General features: G+C 45.7%; 1 protein-coding gene across 1 annotated transcript in view; it reads right to left on the minus strand.

The window, feature by feature from the left end:
* The window catches only part of NEGR1 (neuronal growth regulator 1), a 293,990-nt gene that overhangs the window by 81,838 nt on the left and 197,819 nt on the right, over nucleotides 1-14,333 (minus strand). The window contains exon 4 of the mRNA XM_032987452.2: nucleotides 13,070-13,201. Coding sequence (XP_032843343.2) covers nucleotides 13,070-13,201 — 132 coding nt within the window. The remainder of the gene's footprint in view (nucleotides 1-13,069; nucleotides 13,202-14,333) is intronic.

Here is a 14,333-nt window from a genome sequence, read left to right on the forward strand (position 1 = left end):
CAAGGGCCAGGGAAGACTAAGTCTTAGACCAACAGAAGCAAGGAATATTACAATTACTAGGAGAAATATTGCTTTACAATATGTTGACTATTATGAGAAATATTTTAAGTAATTGTTTTTGCTGAAGAGCAATCTGGGAAAGTGAACGCTCCTGGAAGCTGAAGAGCTCTCCATTAATTTTGGCTCTAGTTTGGAGTTTAACACAGCCTGCTGTATACTTCAAATTGCTTCTTGAAATGCATAAGCTCTTTAGAGATGAGTCATCTACTATTAAGATTTCAATTTTCCTGAGCTGTATTTTAGCTGGTATTTAAAGTGGGATCACCTGGAGGCTGAAGAGCTAGCAGTGGTTCAGAGCTGGGAGAAAGCATTCACTCCAGGCAGGACTGACTTCCCAGGGGTGCTTCTCCTCAGTCACTACAAACACTTCCTCGTTTTGCATCCCATCAGGTTTGAGGGGGTCAACATCCCACCTGCAGATGTGAAATTTTAGCATTTCTGAAGATGACACAGAGCCGTACGCCGACCCTCCAAGGAGCCAGCACTGCACCCCGGGAAGCCAGTCTCGTCAAGAGGGGCATGCTCCTGCTGAGGCCAGGATGCACAGAGGTGTCCCTTACTGTAACCTTATTTTGACTTTAAAATGACAGCACAAGTGGAAAAGTACAGAAAAACTATATTAAAAAAAAAAAAAAACCAAAAAACAAAACCAAACTTTTTTTTTTTTTTTTTTCCCCCACTAATTCATGAGCTGGTCCCCACACTTTCACCAACAATGGCTAAAGCCTTTACATTGTGCCTCTGCAACAACCATCAACAGTATATTGTTGGCAATATTTTTCACTGATATTAGGAGAGCATACCATGGATACTCTATCATTTGTTACGGCACAGTCTCCCAGAGATGCATAAACATAATGAATGGCATTTACTGGTATATGATAATTATACAATATGTGGACCTGTAACTACTGGCAGAGTGTAAATATGTGCAAATTAGTACAGTTATTTTTATTTCAAGGACTTGTTTTCCTGGGGACAAGGAACAGAGATTACTGTTCACATCGGCAGTCTTCAGAATTAACCACTGCAGAATTGACAGATAATCAGCACCTATAGGCTTCTGACACAACACAGTCCAGATTTGAATAATAGAATCTTAGAACATGAGGTTACCTCAAGGATCAGCTGGTCCAACCTTTCTTGGCAAAAGCCCGATCTAGACTTGACGACCCAGCACCCTGCCCAGCTGAGTCTTAAAATTGTCCAGTTGTGGGGAATCCACCACTTTCCTGGGGAGATTATTCCAGTGGCTGATTGTTCTCACTGTGAAAGATTTTTCCTCTTGTGTCCAAATGGAATCTCCCTGAAACAGTCTTTTAATAGCTAGGTCAGACCCACTGCTTCCCAAGAAAACAGTGCTTGAAAAAGAATTCCTCTGCATATGCTTCAATAGCTCCCTGCCTCCTCCATGTGATTCACAGGTTGGTGTTGGACACTCTCTTCAGACAGCGAAGGCAGAACCTGAGGTGCTTTTTGGTGTCTTAAACTCTTAATCTGCCAGCAGCTGAGCCCTTGCAGCAGCATCGTTGCTGTTACGGTGGAGCATCACCTTCTCTGCCACCGAAGGAGCCAAGCTGCATCCTTGTCCTGCAGCCCCATACGCCACTGGCCAACCCCAGAGCTGATGGAGCCAAGAGGCAGCTCACTTGACAGGCTTCTGTCCTTACATGTCTGCACCACACCACTGGCACACACAGGCCCCCACTCCTGCAAAAACAGCTCCCCCTCCTCCTCAAAAAAAAAATTCACTTGGCGGAGTTAAGCAGAGATTTCTTAAGGAGTACGTTTTTCATCTTCTTAATCGGTTGGAGGGATATCTTGAGTACTAATACTCCAACTTCTTCAAATACAAGACCTCATTTCACGTTGCCAAAGCCCTTGATTATATGCTGTGGCAGCAGAATGGCATCTACATGAAAGAACATTATAATCAATTTTGTCACGCTTCAATATGAGCAACATTTTTTAGAAACACGCAGTAAGCGTGCAGCGGTTTGCAGAACCTTATAGTAAACTATCACACCACAAGAAAGAAATCGATGTTAATTTAGGAGCCAAATTGCACTCGAGTCAGAAAGTTGAACTATATTGTTTTAATCTGACTTCTGAAATGTTAATAAAACTACCTGAAGGACATAAAATGACAAACATTACTTTCATAAGAGGCTTCTTTCCCCACCAGTGAGGAGAAAGACATTTTCTTCAAATCAACTACATTATTTCCCCACCCCACCAGTGGACGTGGTTTTAAATATATGATCAGTTTTTATTGAATTAGTCTAAGTTATTTTTCATTAAGTGTTACTATGACCTAGGACATCATATAACTCATACAAGTGATCTCAGTGGTCAGAATTCTTATTTACCTAATTTACAAACTGTTAAGTAAATAAAAATTTAGTCATATATATATAGTCAACATTAGGACTAAATATATATATTTTTGACCAAAAATAACAAAAAAACCCACAAGTAAGAAAACCCCAACTCTGATTACACTGTGGATGATCAAAAGCTCCATTTCATAGGATAGCAGAAAATTCTTCAAAGATCTTCATCTTACACAAAACACCCACCCTGTTCTTTTATTTGCACTAGTTTCACCTGAAATATTTTTCTAGTGGCTCCTCATCTGGTTGGCTGGACTCAAAGACAAGTTCTGCTATTATTGACTTCATCTCAGCTGTGCTAGCACCTAATCGCCTTTACCTAGAGCGGGTGGCTTTGTATGCTCATATATTTGACCCACCGATACAGAACTGAATTACATTTATTTCTCTGCTCTCAGCTCTGTATTATGTGCTGCAGGAAAGACATCCTCTCCATCATTCCTCCGAAGGCCTCTCTACATATTTTTAATTGAAAGAGCAGCTCAGATGTAGAAGTTATAACTACTAAACTAGAACATCTGTAACAACGCAGAGAATCCAATTTTTAGAATTAAGTTGATGTTTAACAATAATGGGAAAAGCAAGAGATGGTCTTGATGGACTAATACACACACCTGCACCCCCGTGCCGCTCCTGACCAGCCTGCCAACGTGTCCTTTCAGAAGTCAACCCACGGTCCCCCAACAGCACATCGCAGAGCACCATTATTCTCCCCACTGAAAACGTCAGCACATCTCTAACTTTGATATTTAGCTACAGTTTTCAGATGAAAAAAGCAAAGGGAGGACGCCATCCACTCCCCAGGTCTGTGACGGGTAGGACAAAACAACAGGGGACCAATCCTTGCGGCCTTCTTCCCAAAGAAACCAGAAGGTTTGTGGAAAATGGGGCAGCCTGTTGTCGTGATTTGGACACAGCTTGTGCCTGGCCAAGGCCTCCTCTTATGCTTGCAGACTCTGACCTGCCACGCGAGCCCGTGGCGTGCACCAGCATTACCCTCACCCACACGTCCGAGACCAAGAAGGCTTTAGCAGAGGAGTCACGTTCTGGAAAGCTCACCCTGCAATAATCCCCCCTGATGCATTAACAGAATCAAATATGAATGAGTAGTCAGACTTCCAGGAGCCCTCAGTGTGACTTAGAAACCGAAATCCCATTTTTGAATGGTAACCTGAGAATTCAGGAAAGCTAGTTTCACAGAAGCCAGTGTAACCACACTCTGGAGTGCTTTTAACTTTCCAGACTGTAATTTTGCTACTTCAGATGGGCATTGCAAAGTTCAATCTTCCAAGGCTCCGCACACACACACCTCTTGAAACAGTCAGTGGGAACTGTGGCTGTTCAGTATCTGCAAGTTGTTCTCCAGCGTTACGATACTGGGAAATACTTAATGATTAAAGAGAGACTGACCTATGTGATGCAGTTTTAAATGTGTGAATCTCAGCCAGATGGATAATATCAACCACTGCAACACCAAGATAAGGTCTTTCTGCTCCACGGTCAAATATGAACATATGACTTCATCTCATGTGGGTGAAGTTCTGTTTGAAGAGTTGATACGACCAAATTTACTTGATATAAGTGACACTGAAAGAAAAGCAGTAACTTCTCTTCCACAGTTTTGTTCTTTCAGAGAACTGGTTTTAGGTGATTTTAAAACTTTGTAATTGGATGGAAGTATCCTCATCAAGAGGAAACATTTGTGATTTTCATTTCAGGTCCTCTAAGGCTGTGAGATGCAGCATCCTTGACTGCAGTTGCTATTGTAAACTTCTGGTACAACAGACGAGAAGGCTGTTCCTTCTCAGGCTGACTAACAAACAAACAATATTGCAAAAACAAAGACTCACACAAAACATGTACAACTTAAATATATTGTCCATGTTGTTTTAAGAAAAAAAAAAAAAAAACAAAAACAAAAACAAAACAAAACAAAAAGGAAGTTGCACTCATGGATCAAAATACATTTATACAGACTCACTGGTTTCTCCAATAAAATGACTCTTGGTCTCCTAAAGCCAATGCTGACCATAACCCGCCATGTCCTGAATTTATTCAGGGATATAAATATGAAGCTGAACATCTGTGGCTATTAAAAATTGAAAGAATCAGGGTTATTTATTTGTGCTTAATCAGAAGCCCCCATACTCCCCACTCTTATATTAGAAGACAGTAAAATTGAAAATTTCTCCGAGTAATTTTATACCAAAGCAGAGGAGGACTGAGACCTTGGAAAATATTTAGGCCTTGTCTTTTTATTAAATTACACATTCACCTTGATTGAGGGAAATTTTCTTTGTTGAATCAAAAATAAAAAAACTTGCCAAGGAAATTTTTTTCACAGGTCAGCGACAGTTCACAGCAGGACACTTTCTGGGAAAACAAAGTCACAGCAACCTGTCCAGGTATTAGGAGCCCCAACAAACACTGAAGTCCTGTAATTTTTCCCCCACTAGGTGTAAGGTTACAGATATAATTAGGTTAGAGTGGCTTGTACAGTATGTCTGATTTCAAAGTAAAATCAGAGTATTATTCATAACATTATGCAAAGTGCCATAGCAACAGTAAGGCAGACTTCTAAGAAATGCTAATGAGGTAAGCTGTTCTGCAAAAACCCTAACCTGTCCAAGCAAAAACCAAACACGTTACTTAAAATTCATACAAGAAACTCACACATTCCTTCTATCAAAAAAAACCCCACAAAACCAAAACCCAACAAAAAACCACTCAAACTGAAAAAACAACCAATGAAACCCAAAACCAACCCACAGCATAAAATATCTTATCAAACCTCCACAGCAGGATGGGGGCACAAGGTCCATACAGCAGACTCCTTTTGTAAGCGGCTCGCTGCTCCCAGAGAACCCAATCCTACAGGAGGGACACTGCTCCAGCTAAAAACCAGCAGCAGAACTCCGGTGCTGCAGCCCGGGAGGGTGCACAGCAGCCCACGGCCCCTCTGCTCTGCAATTTAGCGGGACCACTGCAACCCAAGTGATGCAGCGCCTGCTCCAAACATACAGACCCCAAGTGAAGAGGCATGGGAAAACCTGGTGAAAGGAGGGGAAAAAAAAAACCCAAATCCACCTAAAAAAATTAAATGATTTACTGAAGAACATGAAACACATGCACAAAAAGGAAAGGGTAAAAGAGGCAGAATCATTCCAAACGCAATTATTTGACCAATTCATTGACCACGATTAATTGTTTTATATTTCAGGTTAAGACAAGAAATGAATAATGTAGCAAGTACTTGAATAAGCCAAATTGATACAAAGCCTGGCCTAACAAATTTCAAAGATTGGCCTAATAAATTTCAAAAATATATTCAAGAGCTGGTTTAAGCAAATGCAGAACTACAACATTTTTTCTGAGGCGTAGGGCAAGTGCCTAGCACAGACTTCATGAACCTTTTTCAGAAACAGAGCGCACCACGGGAGCCAGGGAATTACAAGCTAGTCCATTTATCTCCAAACCCCATAAAAATGCTGTTCAAGCAATCAAAGATGTGAAAGCACCTGGAAGATAACAAGACGAGCAATTGCCAGCAGGTTTGTTAAAAATAGATTGTGTCAGGTCACCAGCTCCTGCCCGTAGCAGGGAACGGCGGTGGATGCCCCAGCTTCGCCCCGGCAAGAGTTTGACGGCGTCTCCCGTGCTCAAGCTTGGCCAACAGCCCCCTTCACGTCAGCACACGTTGTCTGGAAGGCTGTGCTCATGGGTCTGCTGCCCCGTCTGCTCAGCTGGATCAGCATCAGCCCCAGGACTGATACTGCTGGGGGTCTTCATTAATACCGTTACCGGAGAGGAGAACCCTGAAACAACCTTGATAAATGGAAGAAGCGGCCTGAAAACTGGATGAAAGCAAGTGAGAATGAGTTCAACACCTAATATGCATCGGCTGGATGAAAATGGTGAGGAGGCGAGACAGCCATTCTGGACAGAGTGACCGGGGCTGCTGGGGATAAAACCCCACCAGAGCATCCTGTAGTCCCAGGGAGGGCAAGTGCCCTACCCAGGTACATGAACAGGCATCAGAAATAATCCAACACTTCACCTGGCATGCTGGCTCAAGTTTTAAGCACCTTATCTGAGAAAGCCCTTCCTAGCACCAGCTGACCTACAGAAGAGAAACATTTAGTCAAGTCCTTAGAAAACATGACCCAAGAATAACAACGAGATGAATCAGGGCTGGTGCACACAAGGAGGTAAACATGGGGAGCACAAGTCCACTGTCTCCAAAGAGATTGAAAAGCAAGACTGATCTGTTTGCCATTCCTCAGAGGACAGGTGAGGAATGGGGTTGTAATTCTGCAAGGAAGGTTCACATTATACACTGTGAAAAATGTTCAGCTGAGGGCTGTGATTAAGTAGAGCATGTTTCCCATGGAGCTGCCATCACTGGAGATGCCTTCCAAAGGGACTTGGCAAACATCCCTTGGCAACACTGATCCAGGGGCACGACTTCCAAGGTTAATACAGTTTTTACAGGTTAGCATACAGCTTATTCACTTCCAATTTCCTTTTTCAATATTTTCAAGATTTAATGGAAAATATCTGTACAAAGAGATGCTGTTGCAAGCAGGCACGGCTCAATAGCTAGAATACTGTGAGTTATCTTTATATTATTTGTATTTACTGTCTATAAAATTTGGCAGACTAGCTTTCTCTTCCGTAGACCGCAGCACACCGGGGGCAGGAGAACTGCTGCAGGTTGAGCCCAGGCTGCACTAGGCATCATTTCCTTCAAAGCAACTTGTGCCAAGGAAACTGCTTGGGAGTCCTGGCTCAGAAACGAAGCCCTGTCCTCCTTCCTGCACTGCCAGGAGGACCCCAAGGCAGCCAAACCAACAGACCCAACAGGACCAGACCACACCAGTGCTGCCCAGTGCCAGCTGGGCTTCCTCAGCCCAGGAACTGTAATTTTCACCTCCCTGGTAAGCACCGATGACTCTGGCCTTCAATTTGCAGCATGATGCGTTTCATAAAGGCTGAAATTAAATTACTGTCTTTTAATTTCAACTGAATGACATTTTCCCCTCTCCAAAGCCACTGGATCTTAATTCAGGCAAGTTCGCAAGACCCAGCTCTAAAGAGCTGTTCAAGATACAATTACAGAAAACCAGACCCTTGGTGTGTATTATCTGCAAAAGAGTCCACATTTGCTATTTATTTAGGTAGCCGACAATTTTACATGAATTCAAATAAGTGCCAGTTGCCTGGTGCACACATCCCATTCTTCGTCTCGGCACGGCCTCAACACTTCTGGAGACTCTCGCATTCAGCAGCCGCCTTTAAGTACAGCACTAAGAAACCAGAAGAGTCAGTGAAGCTGCAGCACCACGTGGATAGTTTCAGATGACATATTAAAGTCTTGCTAATCCAGACACTGGTTCCTTCAAAGTGGGGTTCAATATTATCATCTATAAATCAGTATTTGCTTTATAAAACGTAATGGAAAATGCTAATAAGATTTACTTGCGAAATGAAATTGGATTATATCTTATCTATTTTAACTTGATTTGGTACAGTGTTCCTTCATAAGCCAGCAGCTTCAATTTCTTTTTTCTTTTTTTTTTTTTTTTTTTTCCCCTCCACATCATCTCTCAGAATTCAGGCAGACAAATGCACCATAGATTCTCAAGCCACCATTTTTAAAAGGAAAATTATGGAGGACGGACATAAATTAAGTAGAAAATGTAGATTATGCAATATGAAGCAGTATAAAGAAAAAACCCCTGTAAAGTCATTAGAGTTATAATATATGTGCTGTAAGGCAGATAGCAAGCTGGTTGTTTATGTATGGTTGGAAGCTGCCCAGCCAAGAAACTTGAAATTCGGAAAGTAATTTAAACCTGGTAATTTTCTTGTACATGCTTGGATGACTGAACAACCGCTATATGCGATGAATATCCATATTCAAAATTAAGCTTATATCCACCGTAACCGCTCAGGGCTCATTGATACATTCTATTAACTGGGCACAATAAAACCTTGATTTATTCTACAGTTATCAGGTCTGCAGTAGAGAACGTTCCTTTTAATAACAGTGAAACGGTATTAAAAACTGTCAGCAGCAGCAGTTAGGCGATCCCAGTCATGCAGATGCGGTGCCGTGCCGTCACCATTCCGTGTGCTGGGGACAGTGCAAGACACAGTGGAGGGACACGGGGACGACACGGCGCCGAGATGAAGTGATGCTTCTGCAGCCCACGACCTCCCGCACCCCATCAGAGCGCGGGGGTGCGAAGGGAGGAGCTGCAGCACAAGCCACGCTCGCTACTTCCAGGAGTATTTCCTATCGTAAGCACTACGGGCGGGACGAAGGGGCAGGATCCCTGCAAGGCTGGGGGAGGAGGGTTTGGTGTGCTGGTCGCTACTCCGGTGACGCTCGCCGAGGAACCACGGGGCGAATCAGTGGAATTAAAGACACGGTGGGGTGACCCGATGGGTGGGCACAACACCCCTGCACCAGAAGCACAACCGCAAAACAAGGACGGGCAGGGCAGGCGAGGAGCAGCGGAGGCTGCGGAGCCGGTGCTGAGCTGGTGCTGAGCCCACATGGCACGGTGCTGGGAGGGTGATTAAACCAGTTGGCAAAACCAGAGGAAAATAAAGGAATGGGATTGGTTTTGGGGGGAGTGGAGGGAGGAAGCCTTGCTCCTTATTAGCTTGTCAGACGAATGAACAGATATCTTAAAAGAAGAAACAGGATTGAACAACATTTGACAAAACGAACTGCCCAACCCATGGTAAAAAAAGGGCCTGAAGGCTTCATCTCCTCTTTTACATTTCTTTAAGATCTTTTCAGATTGAAATTTGAACAATAAATTTGATACAAATTTATTGTAAATAGGGACTAGTAGACAAACCCCAGCTCTCCTAAATGTAATGCTTAGCTTTTACTGATGGAAGGCTGCCCTGCCAGGCCAGCTCAGACAGCAAAAGGACATCGTTCTGCTGGTCCGATGGCACGCACGCCGGCCCTTTTTGACCAGGGCTGCCCATGCCGAGGTGCTGGGGTGCGAAGTTCAGCCCAGCACGTCCCCCCCACGGGGGAACGACGCGTCCCCAGGGCTGACCACGGCAGGACGAGCTCTGGCAGCATCGCCCGGCTCCGGCACGACCCTCTCCTGAACGCAGCGAGCCGTTTTTCTGCCTGGTCGGAACGGATGAGCAGCAGCAGCAGGAGCAGATGTTCGGAGTGCTTTTGCATTGTGCTTAACTGGCTAGGGGACAATGTACACGTCCAAACAGAAGTGCATTAGCAATTAGCTGACAACAACAAATCCTTCATGTATACAAACTGCTCCATGCTGTAGCCAGATCCTAGCTTTACATTGCTTCACTTTTATTTTTGTCCCCTCCATTTTCTTCCTTTAGTTGTAAGAAAAATTTAAAAAAATCAACAACTTTGCATGTCCCCAGCACAGACTTAGAAGTTTGCCTGAATACGACGCCATGCCACGTGCATCCACACTACAAATAAAGATGCTTCCGGCTCAGCTCAAGTAGCTGAATCAGGACAAAGATCAGCTTGGACACTTTATTCAAGTATTTACTGAGCTTCTTGGTTGATTTAGCAGTCAGTAACGTGTTTCTTACTGCAGATAGAGCTACCCTTACGCTGTGTGCTGCAGTCAAACCTGAGCACCCCTCACCTGTGGTATGCCCCAAAGAGGAGCACAACCCTTTGAGCCTGCACATCCTTCAACACGGACACAAATTTCTCCCATTACCCCTTTGGCTTGGTGTCCAGGGGGAGCAAATCCCACCCCACCTGCAGCCCAGCCTCTGACGCTGGTCACACTGGAGTCCTTGCTCCTGCTCCGGTTGCTGCAGAGACACCTTTGCTCACCACGCAGACCCGGCTGGTGGACGGGCCAAGGGCTGGTGCAGGAACAACTCGCCCTCTTGCCCACAAACACTTCTGACAGACTCAAAACTCACGTTAAGAAAATGGTGAACTGGGGTCAGAAATAGTTCCGGCTTTGACAGGAACCGGGGTGCAAGGCACACACCAACTGGCACATCAGCTGCACGCTGCATTTAAACTTGAGTTTTAGCTTTGACCAAAGCTGATGTTTTTATCCAGACTAGGACTCATATGTACCTCTAGAACCTGGCTCAGAAGACAAGAGAGGTTCCATGAGTTTACCACCTCCTCTGTGCTCTTTTTTTATTAAAAAATAATAATAATAAAAAAAAAACAACAAAAACAAAACCCAAAACCAAAACCAGCAAAACCACAACAAACACTTAAACAACTACTAACCCTTTCCATGAGCACTTAGAAAGGTGCCAAGAGAGCTAGTTTCACTCATATTAAAATCCCCATGATATGAAATAACATAGATACAATATTTGTTTTGCTAAAACTAGACTGTGCTCACCATTCCTTCTAGTCCCTATTGCCAGTTACTTATCTAACAACACAAACCACCTTGGAGAGCAGCTTGTGCAAAAGGTGCCACCCCAAACCCCCCAGGGCACACCTATGCAAAGATCTGCACAACTTCTCCTATTGACAATCTCCTTGTAGCAACATACTGCACAAAAAATAACAGCTACTTGTTAGAACTGTACAATCATTTAAGTTGGAAAAGACCCTGAAGATCACCGAGTCCGACCGTTAACCCAGCACAGCCAAGGCCACCACTCAACCACTTCCCTCAGCGCCACGTCTACGCGGCTTCTAACTCCCTCCAGGGCTGGTGACTCCACCACTCCCCTGGGCAGGCTGTGCCGGTGCTCGGCAACCCTTTGGGGGAAGAAATTTTCCCTAATATCCAACTTCCACCTCCCACGGCACAACTTGAGGCCATTTCCTTTTGTCCCGTCACTCGTAACCCGGGAGAAGAGACCGACCCCCCCCTCGCTCCAACCTCCTTTCAGGGGGCTGTAGGGAGCCATCAGGTCCCCCCCGATCCTCCTTCTCTCCAGGCTGAACCCCCCCAGTTCCCTCAGCCGCTCCCCACAGGGCTTGTGCTCCAGACCCTTCCCCAGCTCCGTTTCTGTTCTCTGGACATGCTCCGGCACCTCCAGGTCTTTCCTGGAGCGAGGGGCCCAAACCTGAACCCAGTATTGGAGGTTCAGTGTCACCGGTGCCGAGTGCCGGGGGACGATCCCTGCCCTGGTCCTGCTGGCCACACTAGTGCTGATACAGGCCAGGACGCTTGTTCCATAGGACACCATCCATTGTGGTTTTTCCTCCCACATAGTCTATAGTTTAGAGCACTGCCTGCCTTGGGGAATTCATCAAAGCTGATGTAGGTGGAAATATGTCAATGAGGACAAAGAAGGAGCGAGAACAGCAGTGGACTTGGCACGAGCCTCCTCGAGCTGCTCTGCAGTTGAAGTCTGCCCTTGTGACTTGTAAAGCCAGGACGGGTGGGCACAGCACAACACGCTAGAGCCTCTGAGCAGAAGCCTCAGGACAGCAGCCAGTGTCACCAGCAGTACAGAAAGCTGGCCGGGAGAGCCAGTTGTGTGACTGAGCTATTCTAGAAGCGTTAGTGCATCGACCCACCACGTTCCGGGACAGCACGACCTGCCAGTACCCTGGTGTCATGTAAACGACGAGAGTCTAGTCAGCTTTTGAGTGTGGGAACATCCCATAAATTTCTGGGCAGCACAGCTAACCCCATTAGCAACCTACCTCCCCCCACCCCGCTCCCACCTCCTGCTCCACAGCAGCTGGGGGACAAGGGGCTTTGCTACCTAATGTGTACTGACAGGGACAAGATCTGCGGAGAGAGGCACAAAGCTGAGATCTCGAAAAATCTTGGCCAGTAAAGATGCCACAGCAATTTTCAGACCAGAAACTGTTACAAATTACAAGCAGAGTAATTGCACTTAACCTAAGAAAATTCATAGTTAGAATGAATGAGAGTAATTATCTGTTTTCTTTCCTTTTTTTTTTTTTTTTTTTTTTGACATGCTGGAGGGAAAAAGAACACTGCTCTGAATATTTCATGTCATACCAAGTGCTAAACCAAATTCAGTCCCAAGTCAGAAGCATTTCCTCAGTGTGCAAATCCCAGGTGATCAGACCTGAGAGGCTGCAGGGACAGGGACCAGGCTACCCGGCACTACGACAAAACTGTGCAGCAAAGTTCTTGCCTTCACAGTTGGGCTACCGCACAAAACAACTTGCTGTCTCTACTGGGATTACCTCAAATTTCCACAGAGATCAAATCACCAAACCATTTCAAAAAATTTCTTGTTTCCTTGTTATCTCACAACCATAACAAGTTAAATCAGAAACGCAACCACAGCAGTCCTCAGAAGTTACTCAGATAATTACTGAAAAAGTTCCTCCAGAACCTGAGTCACACAGCAGCCCAGCGAGAGCACTGCTATAAAGCTTGCGCCAGCACGCCAGCACTACTGTCCCCCAGCAGACAAAAGGAGCATTTCAACCTTCATCTCATTTTACCTTCCTTTGGTGAGACTAACTCACACATCAAACAGCACAGGTCACTTTGCTACTGTAGTACAATACCCAAACACACCACAACTTCACCACAAGCAACAGTTCACTGCATTAGACTTTTCTTCTCAGCCGTGTCCCTCTTCTCCATTGGATTTAGTGATTAAAAAACAATGTGACTTACAGTTTACTGTGACTTTTACTTTTTTCACATCTGGGACTGAGACATCATTTTCCGCACTGCATTCATACTCCCCAGCCTGGTCTCTTGTAATTCCGTAGATGTCCAGGTACTGCCCGCTCTCAAAGGGTTTTGCTGAAATGAAATAATCAGAGAAAGAAATCACTGGAAGCTGAGCACAAAACACTTGAAACTTCACCAACATCTGAGCAGCAGCTGGAGAATTTTGCTGGGTGCTGCAGGTAACACACACCCAAGAGGACCCAGGCAGCTCCTGCAGCTTTTGCTTGGAAGTCCCAGCTTTGAGCTGGGCTGCAAACCCTCCCCGAGCAACTGGGGTTGGACAAGGGTCCTCTCCTGACCCTGCCCCATAGCCAAGCTCGGCAGCCTCCAGATCCACAAGAGCAATTTGCTAACACCGCTCCATACCTCATGGGCTTCAGGGAATACAGACTGGTTTGGGGGGAAAGGGACCTCAAAGCCCCCCCAGTGCCCCCCCTGCCCCGGGCAGGGCCCCCTTCCCCCAGCCCAGGGGGCTCCCAGCCCCGTCCAACCTGGCCTTGAACCCTTCCAGGGAGGGGGCACCCACAGCTGCTCTGGGCACCCTGTTCTACAGCCTCACCGCCTGTAAGGCTGGGTCCTCAGCCAAAACCTTGCTTTAAGAGTTCCAGCATCGTTAGGGCTTATGGTTTGCACCTGGGAGGACACCTGGGACCAATTGGAAGGGCGAGCTCCAGAGCCCAGCCCTGGAGCAGCTGGTCCACCCCCACTGCTGGTGGCCCCCCGCCGCAGCTTCCCATCACAGGTGCCCTCACTTTTTAATCACTGTTTGATCCTGTTGCTCTGCATCGACCGTCTAGACACGAAGGGTGGTGAACCTCCTCAGCTGGGGGCCCCCTGCACCCCCAGAGTCTCCTGGAGGGAACCAGTGAACAATCACCTCTCGTGGGTGGCTGTGGGTGCAAAATGGGTGGGTCGCCCCACATCCTCCCTCTAGGGAAAAAGCCCTTTCAGGCTTGCTCACCACACCACTCCTCAGTGCTTATGCGTCCTGCCCTAATGAACATTTCATCTTATTAATTACAAATTAACTAATAGCTCTCCTCTCCCAAAGGATCAAAACCCAAGGAATAAGATCCTGGGTGTTTGCCTTCTTACACAGAAACCAGGACAGTCAGAGCGAGCACTGCTACAAACAGGCAGAGGTCTGTCTGATGCAAACCAAAATGAAGACCAAACTGAAATATTTGTGTATGTATTGTAACTG

Source organism: Tyto alba, unplaced genomic scaffold, assembly GCF_018691265.1.
Source record: "Tyto alba isolate M040663 unplaced genomic scaffold, T.alba_DEE_v4.0 Super-Scaffold_1000006, whole genome shotgun sequence".
NCBI lineage: Eukaryota > Metazoa > Chordata > Aves > Strigiformes > Tytonidae > Tyto > Tyto alba.